Genomic DNA, 14,453 nt, shown 5'->3' with positions numbered 1-14,453 from the left:
ATAAAACATAACCTCAAAAAATTGAATTTTTTATTACAAATGTAACATTTTCAACATCAACTAAAAGTAAAAAATTAAAAATTGATTAAAAGATGCACGAAGATAAAGAAAACGATTCATTTTCAACAAACAAAACCAACTCTTCCAATTCAAATTCGGACTCGAATCAAATTTCGGATGATTTTAATGTAAAAAATGAAATCAATGAGATTCTCGATGAAACGATTGAAGACGTTGTAAAAACCGATTCGAAATGTATCGGAAATTACCAAAAAGTTTGTCAGGATTCCGAGCAATCCTTCGTTTCGGCTACAAGTCAACTTGATGATGATGACGATGAAAATTCGGCGTTTTCAGCGAACACATCCGTTTCTGAATTCAAAATTGGAATTTCCGATCAAAGTGAGGTTAATTCGAGCCCTACCGAAGGAAGTTTTGTGACCACATCAATGATGAACGAAAGTGTTAATCAAAATGGGGAGGTTAACGAAGAAGGGGATGGTGCCGAGGAACCCGCGAGGATGATTTGATTTATACTTACATAAATTAAGAGTTATTGCTGGAGTTTTAATTCGTTTTTAGTTGCAATTTATTAAATTCAATCTTTTGTGAGGTTATAACCCTCAAATTGGAAGTGTCGAGCGCCATCTCTGTTTGGTAAGGTACAACAAAGAACGAAAAATCTAATTTTATTTATTTTTTTTTTGTAAACATAATTAAATTTCGAATTTACATCGTTTTTGGAAATTAAATTATTATTTCTATTGATTTTTTTATGTCAAAGCATTTGACGTGAAGTTGGAACTAAAACAACCCCAATATTTTGTTAAATTTTTTTTTGCTAATTTAACAATTTTCGTAACAAAAATCCATTAAAAGATGCAGGAAAATAAAGAAAATGATTCATATTTAACACTAAAGTGACACAATTCAAATAATAGTGTTTCTAAGAAAACAAGCGGTAATTGACAGAGGGCGCCTTTTTATGGATTAAAACTAAAAATATTCAATTTTTGAATTGTGCCATTTTATTTCTAAAGGTGCGATATGTATTCATTACTTTTGTACTCAAAATGGGGAGGATAATGAAGAATGATATGGAGCGGAAGACCCAACGATGAACAATTTGATTCTATTTTATAGAAATTAATTTATTTAAACGATTCTAAACCGATTATTATTGAAGTCTTAATTAGTTTGTAATGATTTATTAAGTAAACTTTAATCTTCACCAATTAAAATTGATGATTCGGAATTTAACATTGAAATTATCCGTTATTTTACATCTAAAAATAAGAATCATTTTTAAAATGGTTTAATTTCACCTTCAAAAAGCAATTTTATTGCAATTTGATGACTATAAAAGCAAGTTTCTGAGAAATTTTTCTTTTAAGAATAAGAAATTTTGTCGTAATAAAAATGGTTACAGAATTTGTTACTCTCGAAGATGAATACGAAAGAAAACCCGATTTAAAACGGGAAAGTGTCGAAATGATCAAAAATTGGATGAATAAACAACCACATTTACCAAAAATATCAGGTTTTTAACAAGATTTTTCGATTAAATTGAATTAAAAATTAATTTTTAGATTTAGACATCGCCCTATTTTTAAATAGTTGTTATTTTAAGTTGGAACCAACGAAAATTTGCATCGAAAACTATTATAATTTGAGGGATCATTGCCCTGAATTCTTTTCAAAACGAGATCCGTTTAGTTCGGAGATGCAACAAGCTCTAAAAACTGGGTAAATCTTATTTTATTATTTTAACCTCAACCTTTAATGAAATAAATCATTTTAGAATCATTTTGGATTTTAATAAAACCACCAAAGAGAACTCTCTGGCAGTTCTATTAAGATTGGGGGACACAAATCCGGATCATTTCAATATAACCGATATAATTAAAAGAATCGATTTGATGGTGACAATTTTAGGTCCGAGACGAGGTCTCCAAGATGGTCATATTTTAATTTTCGACAGCGCAGGTCTCCAATTAACTCACGTCTTCAAATTGAATATAATCGCGTTAAAGAAATATTTATATTTCGTGCAAGAAGCAATGCCGATTCGTTTAAAAGCAGTTCATATCGTCAACGTGAGTGGAATAACCGAGAAATTCCTCAACGTCGTTAAACCATTCTTGAAAAAGGAAATTTCCGATATCATTTATATGCACAAGAACATGGAGAGTTTAATTAAAGCAATTCCGTTGGAGATCTTTCCAAGGGAATACGGAGGATGTGATGATGCGTTGTTAACTTTACACGGTTCTTATTTTTTGCTGGGTTAAAGATTTTTGATGAAAGTGGTTTGTTTTAGGCGAATCTGTCAAAATTATTGAGGATAATGCTGATTTTTTGCTCGAAAATGAGAAATTAAAAACCGATGAATCGAAACGGATGGGAAAACGAACGAATTATGATAACATTTTTGGCGTTGAAGGATCTTTCAAAAAATTAGAACTAGATTAAGCCATTTTGTACCCATAAAATATTGTTTTTAATATTGATTAGAAATTAATTTTTTAAATAAATGACATATTACAGAAAACTTTATTTAGTAATACTTTACGCGGAAGAGAGATGCCGCAACTATATAAAAACAATAAAATTGTTTTTGTAATTCGCGACGGTAATGAAAGCTATTACAGTACTAAACGGGTGCTGTAATGACCAGAGCCCGGACAGTTTAGGAAAGTTATCCTAAAACGCCTCCCACTCCAGTCTCAAAAATTCAATCGAAGGGTGCGAACATGTCGGATACGTCATACCTTATGTCACGAAATAAATTATGAATTAATTTATTAATTATAAATTTAATAAAACCAAAAATGAATAATTCAGTCGTATTTTTATATTATTTTTATTAATTCATTAATTAATGTTGCACAGCAAGTTCTTCGCTAAGGTACGCTCGAAAATCAATTTTCAAGAGTAACTTAGTGATCAAAAGGTGTCAAAAGTGACAAGAAGTACGTTGTCATGGAATTCATTTCGTGTGGAGGGGCGCACTTTTCCTAAACTGTCCGGGCTCTGGTAATGACACTCTTTAGAGCATCCGATGCTGTAATGAGATTTTAGTAACATTTTATGGAATCAGTTCAAGTAGGTGACATTGGGTCATTAATTTTTCTAGTTGTCAATGTGACAGTGTTTGTCTATGGATGTTTAAACGCGTTCTTAACATCGAATACAAGGTCCACAATGATGAGGACATTGAACATTGAGCAATTTCTCTTATTTTGGGAGGTGTACAGGGTGGTTCAAATTTGATGTCCGAATAGGCTAATTCGAAAACTATAAGAGTTAGAAGAAAAGTAACTGACATGTCATGATCTCATTTTTCGAGAAACTGCTAATGCCGAAAACCTCATAGCGCTATCGTCTTTTGTTTTTCCGCTAGAGGCCAAAATTGAAAATATCGTAAAACCCGCAAATGTAATTATCTTGGTTATTATTATAGGTGGAGTATTATAACTAAGACATTATATGGACACTTTTTTACAGAGAATTTGATGACGTAGTCAAAAAAGTTTTGTCGGTTTTAGATTTTGAGATATTATCACAATTTTCGTTTTTTTTAATGGAAACAACCACTGATTATTCGCTTAATAAATTCGTTATTTTTTTCTGATTACAAAAATATAGGGTTTGACAGGTCTATTTCTTATTGTTTTAGAATAAAACTAAAAATAAACTTTTCTTTTAGTGTCGTCAAAGAAATTAAATTTACAGTTTCCTGTAAATTACGGTTCTATAACTAAAAATTAAAAAAAACATATTTCTGATATTTGAAACAAATATATTTCTTGAACTGTTTAATTTATATATGTTTTACACAAAAGTTGGAATAGATTGCATTATTTCACATTGTTTATTACGATTTAATATTATTTTTAAATGACTTAATAAATTATCGATAGATGGCGCTCATGTTTTTTTTTTGAATTCAAATAAACATAGCAACATTTGTTTGTATTCAAAAATTTTCTGAAGTGTCACTTTAAAAATCCTGTTTTTAAGATGAATTGCGAAAATTTTGAAAAGTTTGACATGTTAGAATGTTACACATTAAAAAATGATTTGTTCTTAAATACCAGAAGTTATTTTCTTATTTAGTTGTTAACTTTTTAGATTTTACCTACCGCCCCGTAACTTACAGGAAACTGTAAATTTAATTTCGTCGACGACACTAGATGGAAATTTTATAAAAAAAGTTTATTTTTAGCTTTATACAAAAACAATAAGAAATAGACCTGTCGAACCCTATATTTTTGTAATCAGAAAAAAATAACGAATTTAATAAGCGAATAATCAGTGGTTGTTTCCATTTAAAAAAACGAAAATTCTCATGATATCTCAAAATCTAAAACCGAAAAATGTGTTTCGACTATGTCATGAAATTCTCTGTAAAAAAATGTCCATATAATGTCGTAGTTATAATACTCCATCTATAATAATAACCAAGATAATTGCACTTATTGGTTTTACGATATTTTCAATTTTGGCCTCTAGGGGAAAAACAAAAGACGATAGCGCTATGAGGTTTTCGGCATTAGCAGTTTCTCGAAAAACGAGATCATGACATGTAAGCTACTTTTTTTCTATCTCTTTTAGTTTCGGAGATAGCCTATGCGGACATCGAAATTGGGACACCTGTACATGAAACATTTTTATCAGGTGAATACGTTTTGTGTTTTGACGGTTTCTATTTGTCATTCAAATTTCTATTTTCAAGTGTTACGTTGTTACCAACTGCTACATACCTATTTCCCTACATTGTCAAAATTTATTTTATTTTTGTTTAAAAAAAAGGATAAAAAGGCGAATTACAAAAAATAGCATAAAAAACACGTTTCATAAGACTTAAAGCACTCATTCATTAAAAAACTCGTGGATTCGCCACTCGTTTTTCAACTTGAATTCGTGCATTTCAAGCGTGTCTTACGAAACTTGTTTTTTAATATACTATTATCCACAATCACCTTATAATTGAAGTTTATTGTATTTACCACTTTATTCCACTAGTAGAATAATGAAAAATACAATCTTAAATCAATCACATCCTATTTATTATTTATATTAATAGGCATTTCGTTCTTTGATTTGTCATATTTTACTTCCTTTCCATTAATAACTATATTAGCTTGAAAAATAAATAGCAGCAATTCAACACCTCCCAATGTTTTTTTAGTTAATTGCAATGATTTTTACGGTGATAGCCGCTGTCAGAGTGAAATGTCAAATCATTTTTTGATAACATCAGAAGAAATTTTAGCGATTCTGATTCTAAATGAGTGTGATTGTGGATAAAACGTGTTTCATGCGTGTTTTAGATGCATTTTATTCACTTAAGAAAATTAAACGCTCGAGCTTCGCTCTTAAAAAACAATACTTAATATTTAAAAAACCATATCGTGGATAAAATCTTAATTTTGACTGTTAATTTTGAGGACACGATATGTTAGTTATCTTGAAAAACAAAAAAGTTCCTCTAAGTACTCGTTTTATTGATAAAATCACGTCGTGTTTATACCAAAATAAGAGGATTTTCAATTTTGAGTACATTAAAATCAACTTGCCTTAATAAAAAATTGATGGTTCTAGAGAAAATCGTAATTAATTAATTTTTTGTACTAAATATTTTGATAAATTTGAACTTAATTTTTAATTCCTCATCGATTAATTTCCGTTAACTTGAATACAAACTCGATGGAATTGAAATAAATTGTGTAAATTTGTTAAAACGGCGGTTGGGTTGAAAATTATGTGGTTGGGTATTATTTCGGGATGATTTAAGGCGGGGATTTAAAAAAAAAATATTAAAATATTTGTATTAATTTTTTTTGACAAAAACTTTTTTAAATAATTTCTAATTTAAAATGGATCGAAGTAGGGTTGCCAATAAAATTTTTTGATCCCCTAACAACCCGCGTAAATTTGTTTGTTTGTGTTTGACATCCGTATTAGTTGTTTACCTCTCTTCAACATCATGGCTTTACGCATCGCAAACAAAATTAACCGTCAATTCGTCAAAAACGTAAGTTAATTTCAATTCGTAATCGATTTTTTATTAAAGCCGAGCATTCAAATTAGGTCCGTAGATCGTTGTCTACTAAACGGGACATAACCGACTTGGACTTAACATCTCGGAATAACGACGATATTTCCGGCGAAACCTCGCACTCAAACTCTCCAATTTCGCCATCAAATCCAGTTCAATACCAGGTGAAGAGATTAATTCTTTTTAAAGTTTTTGTTTGGGTTTAATGATGCTTTGTTTTAGGTATGTCAACCGCGAGCGAACCGTTCTGGGCCTTCGTTGGTAGTAAATTTTGCATCGCAACGAAACGCTGTGAAGAATGAGACTGAAGTGGCAAAGAACGCGATGGCAATGCAGCATCTTCAACCAGCTTTGTTACCCGAATATTACAAGCCGCCGGTTGAAATAAACTCGAGTATTTATCAGGATACCACGAACGAGCAGGAAAAGCAATCGTCGATAAAGAAGGCGAGGTACAACAATGTCATTTCAGTACTAAACAACCAAAATAAAGACAAATCCCAGAAGGTGTGAAGGCAACAAATCCGGATAAAGCGAAATTTTAATTTTTGTAACGACGCAAAAGGACGAAATTAATTTAAATTTTAGGAGTCGAGAAAATCACGTTTTTGTTTCAAATCAAATCGCACTTCAAAGCTTCAATTTTTCTACAAAAAGAATATTTGTTTACATTTTTTTGATGTTTTTTCTGTGGTTTATTTTTTGGTTGCAGAATTAAAACGGGAAGTGTCCGTCCTCTGTGCGTCGTTGCAGCACGTTTTTTTGCCTTAAAAATTATTTAAAAAAATTGCTTTGAAGTGTAATTAACAATTTGATTTTGGAAATTGAATAAAAACGTGATTTTGGAATTGATCTTGTTAATTTTTATTTTTTGTTGGTGCAGAAAATTTGAGGAATCCTCGACGAGGTTAAACCTAACACGTCCGTTAAAAGCACCTAAGCTAGCAAACCCATTTCCGGAACCGGTCAAAGTGATGCCATCTCACACGGTTTGTGATAAAGAAAAAGCTGAGTTGATGTTGGCCGAACAAAAAATGGCGGCGAGAACTGTTATTTTACCCGAAAATCACTCTTCGAGGCAACGCCACCAACATCAACAGCAACACCATCATCATGATCATCAACAACAACAACCCGTTTTAATGAAATGCCAAAGAAGGCAGTATTCGACGAAGGGGGGCTCTAAGAGGAAATGCAAAAATAGTAAAACCTCCATTTTGTGTCCCGATAAGAGTGCCAAAAAATGTAGGAAGTTTAAAATGCCGTGTTGCGCCCCGGCGAGAATTGGGGGTTGCACACCCAGGCAAATAAGCAGAGCACCTTGCCAAAAAATTTTTTCGCCATATCCCTCGTTCTCGGAGCGCTGCGGGGAACTCCCGTTTATTCGGCCAACGGAATGCAACAGCTGCCCGTGGAAACCGTGGAAACACCCCACGTTTAAAAACAACAACAAAAGTTTCCACACAGAAACCGATTATTTCGCACCAGGAACAAGCAAACTCGAAGAGGAAGAATTCGTTAAAAATCTTGATGCCGATATTATCAACGGAAATTCGGTTGGGTATAAGCTCCATAAAAGTATTAGATGCTTGGAAGAAGTAAGGAAATGAAATGAAAAAAAGAATTTATTTTATTGAAAGAAATAATCGTTTTTCAGAAACCACCCTGTAAACAGAAACAAGATTGCGAGGAAAGAAGGCCGAAAGATGAAGCGGAAATCCGCGCGAAAAACAAGGTGAAAAAGGACGAGTGCAAGAAGCCGAAAAAGAAGTGCATAGAGCTCGCGTTAGGCGATCAAATCGGGGCGTGGTTGCAACAGCAAACCATGAAAAAGACGCCGGTTATGGATAACAATGAAGCGCAAAAAATCATGTCGACGAAACTACACGGTAAGCATCTTAAAATGGGTGAAAAATCGTTTAGAATGAGTCCAAACACGATTGGGGTATCTTTAAAAATAAAAAAGTTACACACCGGAAGTTAGTAATTATTTAACTTCCGGTTCAAAGTTACGTTAATTTTTAACCGAAATATATCGAGTTTGGTATCAAATTAAAGGGAATTTAATGAACTTCAACGATTTTTAATTAAAATTGAATGAGATAATCCGATTTAAAAAAAAAATCGGTAACCCAATCGCCCGAACGCGATTGGGTTACCTTTAAAAATAAAAAGTTACGAAAACGAAGTCCTAACAATATCCACCATCTTTGATAATAACAACAATAATTAAAATTGGGGACATCTCTGGAAATATTTGAGATAAATGTATCAAGTTTGGTATCAAATTAAAGGATTTGTAATGGAGATTAATAATAGTAAATCAAAAATAGTAAATAATAGTGAATATCTTAAATTTTTTTTAAGGATTTTTGCAAGAAGCTGAATTAGCACCAATCGAGGAGGAACCAATTCTTTTAAAGGACAAACCGTGTCCCCCGAATCCCTGTAAGAAATTTCCATTCAAACACGACACTTTTGAGTTAGTTAAAGAACGCGAACCTGCACCGAGACATAAGCCTCCATATTGCCCGGAGAAGAAGCACAAATTGATTAAGGATTGCCCGGCTGGGCCGTGCGGTTGCTACAAAAACGCCCCTATCTCAAATGGATTTCAAGAATTGGCATTGAGTGCAGACATTTCTAACGGAGGAGGGTTGGTGGGGCCTCCATCTGGGGGTAACGCCGAGAGGATTGGGTATTTCCTCGATAATGATAGTTGTAAACCGAAAAAACCTCCGTGCAAAAAGTTTGAGAAACCGCAATGTCAAGTAAGTGCTTTATTTTAGTAAGTGCTTTAATAGATTTTAAATTAAATCGTTTTTTATTTAAATTTAGCCAGAAGAACCGGAACCAGAGGAATGCGATCGCGGTTTGCACCCAAGGAGCGCAATTTGTCCCAAAGATGCCGGCTTTGAACTTCATTACAAACGCCCGAAATTTATCCCCAAAACCGATGAGGAAATCAATCGCGATCGAGAGAACAGAAAGAATAAGAAAACAAAGGGTTTCGAAGAAATACCCCTCGTCTTACCTTCGGCTCAAACCTACATTTATCCCTACATGGACATTTCAACCCCTTAAATCACAAAAATAATTTGAATCCAAAATAACCACCAATAATCGCCGTCTTATTTTTTTTTTTCACTTTCCTTTTTTGATTTCTACTTTAAATTAAACGGCCATGATATTTTTTTTTTTTTGAAAGAGGGCAGCTATAATTTTTTCTAATTTCTTTTATAACAAAAAGGCTTATTTAGGGGACTTCTTTATTATTAAGTAGACAACAGCTACATTTCTAGTCGAAATTAGTAGTAAAATATTTCTCAGTGTATAAAGATTAATTATTAGATTCTATTATTTCTAGATTTAAAATAGAAATGAAATAAAGGCACCTCAATTTGGTGCAAACACATCCTCGTTTTTAACCTCAAATTAATATGTCACCATGACGTATCTAACTTCACGATTATTTTGAAATAATTTTTAACAAAAATAAATTTAAACTAAATTTATAATAAAATTTTGAATTAATTTAATTAACAAATTAATAAATGTTGATTTATAAGAAAAATAAAAAAGTAATTAAATTAAAGTAACGTTAAATAAGCCCGCGCCTAACTTCGTTACAATCGAATTGTTTTGAAATTTCATTTGACATTGACAAGTTCTTTGTTGGTTATTTAACGTGTTTATTTAAAATAATTCCAAATAACTCAATTAATCGTAAAAATAACGTTATGGCAAAAGACGACGAAGAAGACCGATTACCCGATAAAGACGCAGCGAAAGAATTTTACGCGAAATACGAACCAAAAGAAATTTTGGGGAGGTTAGGTTTTCCCATTCACCCTCATTAATTCAATTAAGTTAATTTCATTTTAAATAGAGGGATAAGCTCAACCGTTAGGAGATGTATCGAAAAAGAAACGGGGAAAGAATTCGCCGCGAAAATAATTGATGTTAGCACGGATAACGAAGGAGCAGCTTCTTACGAAGAAACCAAACAAGAAATCCAAATTTTAAGACAAGTTGCGGGGCATCCTTACATAAGTAAATCAACGAACTAAATTAAAACGAAAATTAATAATTAATTTTTAGTTGAACTACAAGATGTTTTTGAATCGGAAACTTTTATTTTCCTCGTATTCGAGCTGTGTAAAAACGGGGAACTCTTTGATTACTTAACTTCGGTCGTAACGTTTTCAGAGAAAAAAACGCGTTATATAATGAGGCAAATTTTCGAGGCGGTTCAACACATCCATAATTGCGGCATAGTCCACCGTGATTTAAAGCCAGAAAATATTTTATTAGACGATAACTTTAATGTTAAAATAACCGATTTTGGGTTCGCGAAAAAAACGCAACGAGGTGAATATTTAATGGATTTGTGTGGAACTCCAGGGTACTTAGCCCCCGAAACGTTAAAATGCAACATGTTTGATGATGCACCTGGATATTCCTTTGAAGTTGACATGTATGTCACATTTTGAGGTTAATTTTTTTATTAATTAACTTTTTTTAGATGGGCTTGTGGGGTTATTATGTACACTTTGTGAGTATTATTTAAATTCCTCAATACTTCATTGATTATTTTAATTAAAGATTAGTTGGGTGCCCCCCATTTTGGCACCGCAAACAAATGGTGATGCTTAGAAACATCGTTGAAGGAAAATATTCGTTTAGTTCCCCCGAATGGAATGATGTTTCCGATTCTCCCAAAGATCTTATTAGAAAAATCTTAGTTTTAGAACCATCAAAAAGAATCTCAATACGAGAAGCTCTAAATCACGTGTTTTTTCATACCATGGTGAGTTATCCCAATGTCCAAGGTATAAGGTTATCCAACTCCCTATGAACGCTGTTGTTATGAACGTATGCCCCGCAAAGGGGTTGCTGTGACGTCATTGGAAGGATTCACATTTCTATGTTTTTCTTTATACAGTGCTTCCCAAAAGTTGAAACAATTAAAAATGGTTATAGAAAATCGCTGAGACGGGTCTAAGGATTTAAATTTTTAGTTATGACGTCATCGCTGTTTTTTTTTAAATAGTAATCCCCCATTTTTATCACGGAATATGAATAAAAAATATTATTATACAGGGTGTCTCAGCGAGACCGGTCATTAGACGTTTCTGGGGTTCTGGCCAAACAAAAAATTTGAGAATTCAGACTTAAGTATTATCAATTACGATCTCTTCGTCTAAAATATTTTCAGATTTCTTGCACTTCCGGTTATACCGGAAGTCGCCACCAACTTTATTTTTTTAAATGGAACACCCTGTATATTTTTACATATTTGGATTTGTTTGTTTTCAAGGTTTATAAATAACTTTACTTTTTGCAATTTGATTCGGTCGTTCTCGACTTATTCGAATTTTTCTAGAAAAATCTGCTCCAGCAGACATTTGTTCAAAAAATCAGAAAACACTCAATTTTTGGGATATCAATTTAGGATTGAGAACATGCTTAAGCAACGTGATGGAGTATGTTTTCGTGCCGAGAACTGCGGTCTAGAACGTTTGATCACTTTTTTATGGCACGTTAACTTTTCAAAATTTGGAAGTACCATAACTTCATTTTTTTAAATGGCACCTCCCATATTTTATTTTTTAGTCGTCTTCGTTGTCTCATTCTACATCTTTTATATCCCATATGGCCCATACCTAATATTAATAGTTTGGGAGATAATTACGGTTTTTTGAAAAATGTACACATATCATATGGATATTTAGCCTAGTGTGCCATGAAAAACAAGCCTTCTCAATGAGTTCTTGTCAGAAACTCACTTGTTTACGTCACTTGATGCATGTGAGCTAATAATTATCTGTTATGTCCCTTAATATTACGAGTTAAAATCGATAACAATAACGAAAGTAATATTTACACAAATCAAGAAATTCTTAATTTATTTTTTTTGCATGAAAAGCGCGACAAAGTTCGTAGTATGATTCCCAGATCTTCTTTGGCAGCTCGAATTGAGGTGTTGGGACTGGGCTCGAAGTAAGCCAAGGTATTCACCTCTTCCGTTGCATTATCTACTACATTTTTTGGTCAGTTTAACACGTGATTAATTCGTCCAAAATGCAAAAAATTTGCTTCTATTCCTCTAAATTTACCTTTTGTCATCGGAGATAAATGTGGATAATTTTCATTAAACATTCTGCAAGTTCTACTAAGAACTTTGTCGCACTTTTCGTGCACAAAAAATAAATTATGGATTTCTTCATTTGTATAAACATTATTTACGTTATTAATATCCATTTTAACTGGTTTTAGACTCACAAGCATCAAACAACCTAAATTAGACTTTGACGTTTGTCAATAAGTCATTAAACATTTGTTTTCCATGGCACACTAGGTTAATATCCATATGACATGTGAGCATTTTTCAAAAAACCCTAATTATTTCTCAAACTATTAATGTTAGGCATAGGACATATGGAATATAAAAGATGTAAAATGAGACGCCGAAGACGACTAAGTAATAAAATATGGGGGGTGCCATTTAAAAAAATGAAGTTATGGTGCTTCCAAATTTCGAAAAGTTAACGTGCCATAGTAAAGTGACCAAACGTTCTAGACAGCCGTTCTCGGCACCAAAACATACTTCATCATGTTGTTTAAGCACGTTCTGAATCCTAAATTGATATCTCAAAAATTGAGTGTTCTATGATTTTTTGAACAAATGTCCGCTGGAGCAAATTTTTCTAGAAAAATTCGAATAACTCGAGAATTGCTGGTTCAAATTGCAAAAAGTAAAGTTGTTTATAAACCTTCAAAACAGGCAAATCCAAATATGTACAAATATACAGGGTGTTCCATTTAAAAAAATAAAGTAGGTGGCGACTTCCGGTATAACCGGAAGTGCTAGAAATCTGAAAATATTTTAGATGAAGAGAACGTAATTGATAATACTTAAGTCTGCATTCTCAAATTTTTTGTTTGGCCAGAACCCCAGAAACGTCTAATGACCTAATTAATATTATATGTATATCATATTATATTTTTCCTACAATGACGTCATGTTTCCTACCTCACTCTGTCAACGTCAATTTGTTCGAGTTGGATAAACTTATAACTAATACTCAACGGACCTTTAGTTATCCATTTATTTATTAATCGTAATTAATTAAAAATTTAGCTTTTCGATGAAGATATTTCCCCGCTTAAACAAACTTATCGCAGAGATAGCCAGCAATATAATGATATCGAAGTGGTAAAAAAAACGATTTTAATGTTAACTTTGAGTGTTGTTTGATTTGAATTTTATTAACTTCAAAAAAATCGCTAATTCTTTTTATTAATTAATTTTTAATTTTCAGAAATTAAAGCAACGAGCTTTTAACCCAAGAAGAAAGTTTCAGTTTATAATTTTAGTGGTAAGAGCAGCCGTCAGGTTAACTCGGTTACATTGCACCCCGGAACCCTTAAACATGACTTTAGCAGCCATCGATCCCTACCGGATAAAAATGTTGCGGAAAGTAATCGATGGTTGTGCTTTTAGAGTTTACGGACATTGGGTTAAGAAAGGCGAGGGGCAAAACCGCGCCGCTCTCTTTGAAAATCACAGCAAAACCGAATTAAAAGAGACGTATATAGCAAATTTGAATCGATAAATTTTAGACGAATTTTGTAGGTTAAGTTTAATTTTAAGAAATGAATCTAAAAATGTTTTAATTAACCAATAAAGATACTAATTTAGATTTTAATTGGAAGTTTTGATTAAAATTACAACAAAAAGTGAGGTTAGAAAAAATTATCGATTAAATTGACCTTTTTTTCTCAAGTTTGGTGTTAAAGGCCCAGAAGATCGATTTAATTAACTAAAAATACCTTATTTTGTGATTATTACTAATTAAAAACTCACCTGAATTAAATTATAGCACAAAACTCAACAAAACTACAAACCACCACACAACAAACATAACCTATAAACTGTCAAAATTTTTGAATAAAGGGAATTAAAATTACGGTTTTTTTTTTTTTTTCAATAATTTTTATAATAATTACAGCAATTTGTTTGTTTTTTACTCATACTCATCTAAAACAGCTTCACACACGCACTTAGAAGTAAATTTTTTCTTTATTTAAAACATAAATTTGAAGTTTAATTCACTTTTCCATAAAAAAAGGGGCCTACACATCTAAAAAATATATGTATATATGTATAAGTGGAAACAGTACGCTATAAAACGGGCCAGCAACGCTTTTCTCATTTCTCAACCAACAACCGCCTAAGCGCTGATAAAAAAATTTATACAAAAATTATCCTGCTAAATGGTGATGTTAAGATTAAAAAAAATACACATTAAAACCTCGAGATTTAAGTACATACAATATTTCGTGTTTAGGGGTAAATTAAAATGTAAAAAATATACGGAATGAC

General features: G+C 32.3%; 3 protein-coding genes across 4 annotated transcripts; all 3 read left to right on the top strand.

Annotated features, from left to right (window-relative positions):
* The first annotated feature begins 28 nt into the window (after window positions 1-28).
* On the top strand, window positions 29-2,839 carry LOC111417720 (alpha-tocopherol transfer protein-like). Its single transcript, XM_023050087.2, has 5 exons — window positions 29-662; window positions 1,395-1,540; window positions 1,590-1,746; window positions 1,802-2,268; window positions 2,321-2,839. The coding sequence occupies exons 2-5, from the start codon at window positions 1,420-1,422 to the stop codon at window positions 2,470-2,472; spliced, it is 897 nt and encodes a 298-aa protein (XP_022905855.2). The 5' UTR covers window positions 29-662; window positions 1,395-1,419; the 3' UTR covers window positions 2,473-2,839.
* A 3,087-nt stretch (window positions 2,840-5,926) lies between these two features.
* Window positions 5,927-9,479, top strand: LOC111418245 (uncharacterized). The gene is made up of 7 exons (XM_023050750.2): window positions 5,927-6,040; window positions 6,097-6,228; window positions 6,287-6,516; window positions 6,948-7,662; window positions 7,722-7,953; window positions 8,432-8,835; window positions 8,903-9,479. The coding sequence occupies exons 1-7, from the start codon at window positions 5,993-5,995 to the stop codon at window positions 9,146-9,148; spliced, it is 2,007 nt and encodes a 668-aa protein (XP_022906518.2). The 5' UTR covers window positions 5,927-5,992; the 3' UTR covers window positions 9,149-9,479.
* A 235-nt stretch (window positions 9,480-9,714) lies between these two features.
* LOC111417464 (phosphorylase kinase gamma) lies at window positions 9,715-13,776 on the top strand. Of its 2 annotated transcripts, XM_023049753.2 has the most exons (7): window positions 9,715-9,896; window positions 9,954-10,117; window positions 10,166-10,541; window positions 10,590-10,619; window positions 10,670-10,874; window positions 13,209-13,283; window positions 13,390-13,776. In XM_023049753.2, exons 1-7 carry the CDS (start codon window positions 9,805-9,807, stop codon window positions 13,681-13,683), a joined length of 1,236 nt encoding a protein of 411 aa, XP_022905521.1. In that variant the 5' UTR covers window positions 9,715-9,804; the 3' UTR covers window positions 13,684-13,776. The 2 variants fall into 2 exon arrangements, with proteins under 2 accessions (XP_022905521.1, XP_022905528.1); XM_023049760.2 differs by lacking the exon at window positions 13,209-13,283 and having other exon boundaries at window positions 9,716-9,896.
* Window positions 13,777-14,453: the final 677 nt, after the last annotated feature.

Source organism: Onthophagus taurus, unplaced genomic scaffold (assembly GCF_036711975.1).
Source record: "Onthophagus taurus isolate NC unplaced genomic scaffold, IU_Otau_3.0 ScKx7SY_16, whole genome shotgun sequence".
In the NCBI taxonomy this organism is placed as follows: Eukaryota; Metazoa; Arthropoda; class Insecta; order Coleoptera; family Scarabaeidae; genus Onthophagus; species Onthophagus taurus.
The sequence above is the reverse complement of the archived record's forward strand: the minus strand, read 5'-3'. Positions and strand labels throughout refer to the sequence as shown.

What these genes read in the sequence shown, in the direction of transcription:
- LOC111418245 (XM_023050750.2), top strand. Translation starts at nt 5,993, where the DNA reads ATGGCTTTACGCATCGCAAACAAAATTAACCGTCAATTCGTCAAAAAC. An exon ending in ACCGTCAATTCGTCAAAAAC is followed by an intron (nt 6,041 to 6,096) that starts GTAAGTTAATTT and finishes CATTCAAATTAG; the next exon opens with GTCCGTAGATCGTTGTCTAC. An exon ending in TCGTCGATAAAGAAGGCGAG is followed by an intron (nt 6,517 to 6,947) that starts GTACAACAATGT and finishes TTGTTGGTGCAG; the next exon opens with AAAATTTGAGGAATCCTCGA.
- LOC111417464 (XM_023049753.2), top strand. Translation starts at nt 9,805, where the DNA reads ATGGCAAAAGACGACGAAGAAGACCGATTACCCGATAAAGACGCAGCG. An exon ending in CCAAAAGAAATTTTGGGGAG is followed by an intron (nt 9,897 to 9,953) that starts GTTAGGTTTTCC and finishes CATTTTAAATAG; the next exon opens with AGGGATAAGCTCAACCGTTA. An exon ending in AATATAATGATATCGAAGTG is followed by an intron (nt 13,284 to 13,389) that starts GTAAAAAAAACG and finishes TTTAATTTTCAG; the next exon opens with AAATTAAAGCAACGAGCTTT.
- LOC111417720 (XM_023050087.2), top strand. Translation starts at nt 1,420, where the DNA reads ATGGTTACAGAATTTGTTACTCTCGAAGATGAATACGAAAGAAAACCC. An exon ending in CAACAAGCTCTAAAAACTGG is followed by an intron (nt 1,747 to 1,801) that starts GTAAATCTTATT and finishes AAATCATTTTAG; the next exon opens with AATCATTTTGGATTTTAATA. An exon ending in TGCGTTGTTAACTTTACACG is followed by an intron (nt 2,269 to 2,320) that starts GTTCTTATTTTT and finishes GGTTTGTTTTAG; the next exon opens with GCGAATCTGTCAAAATTATT.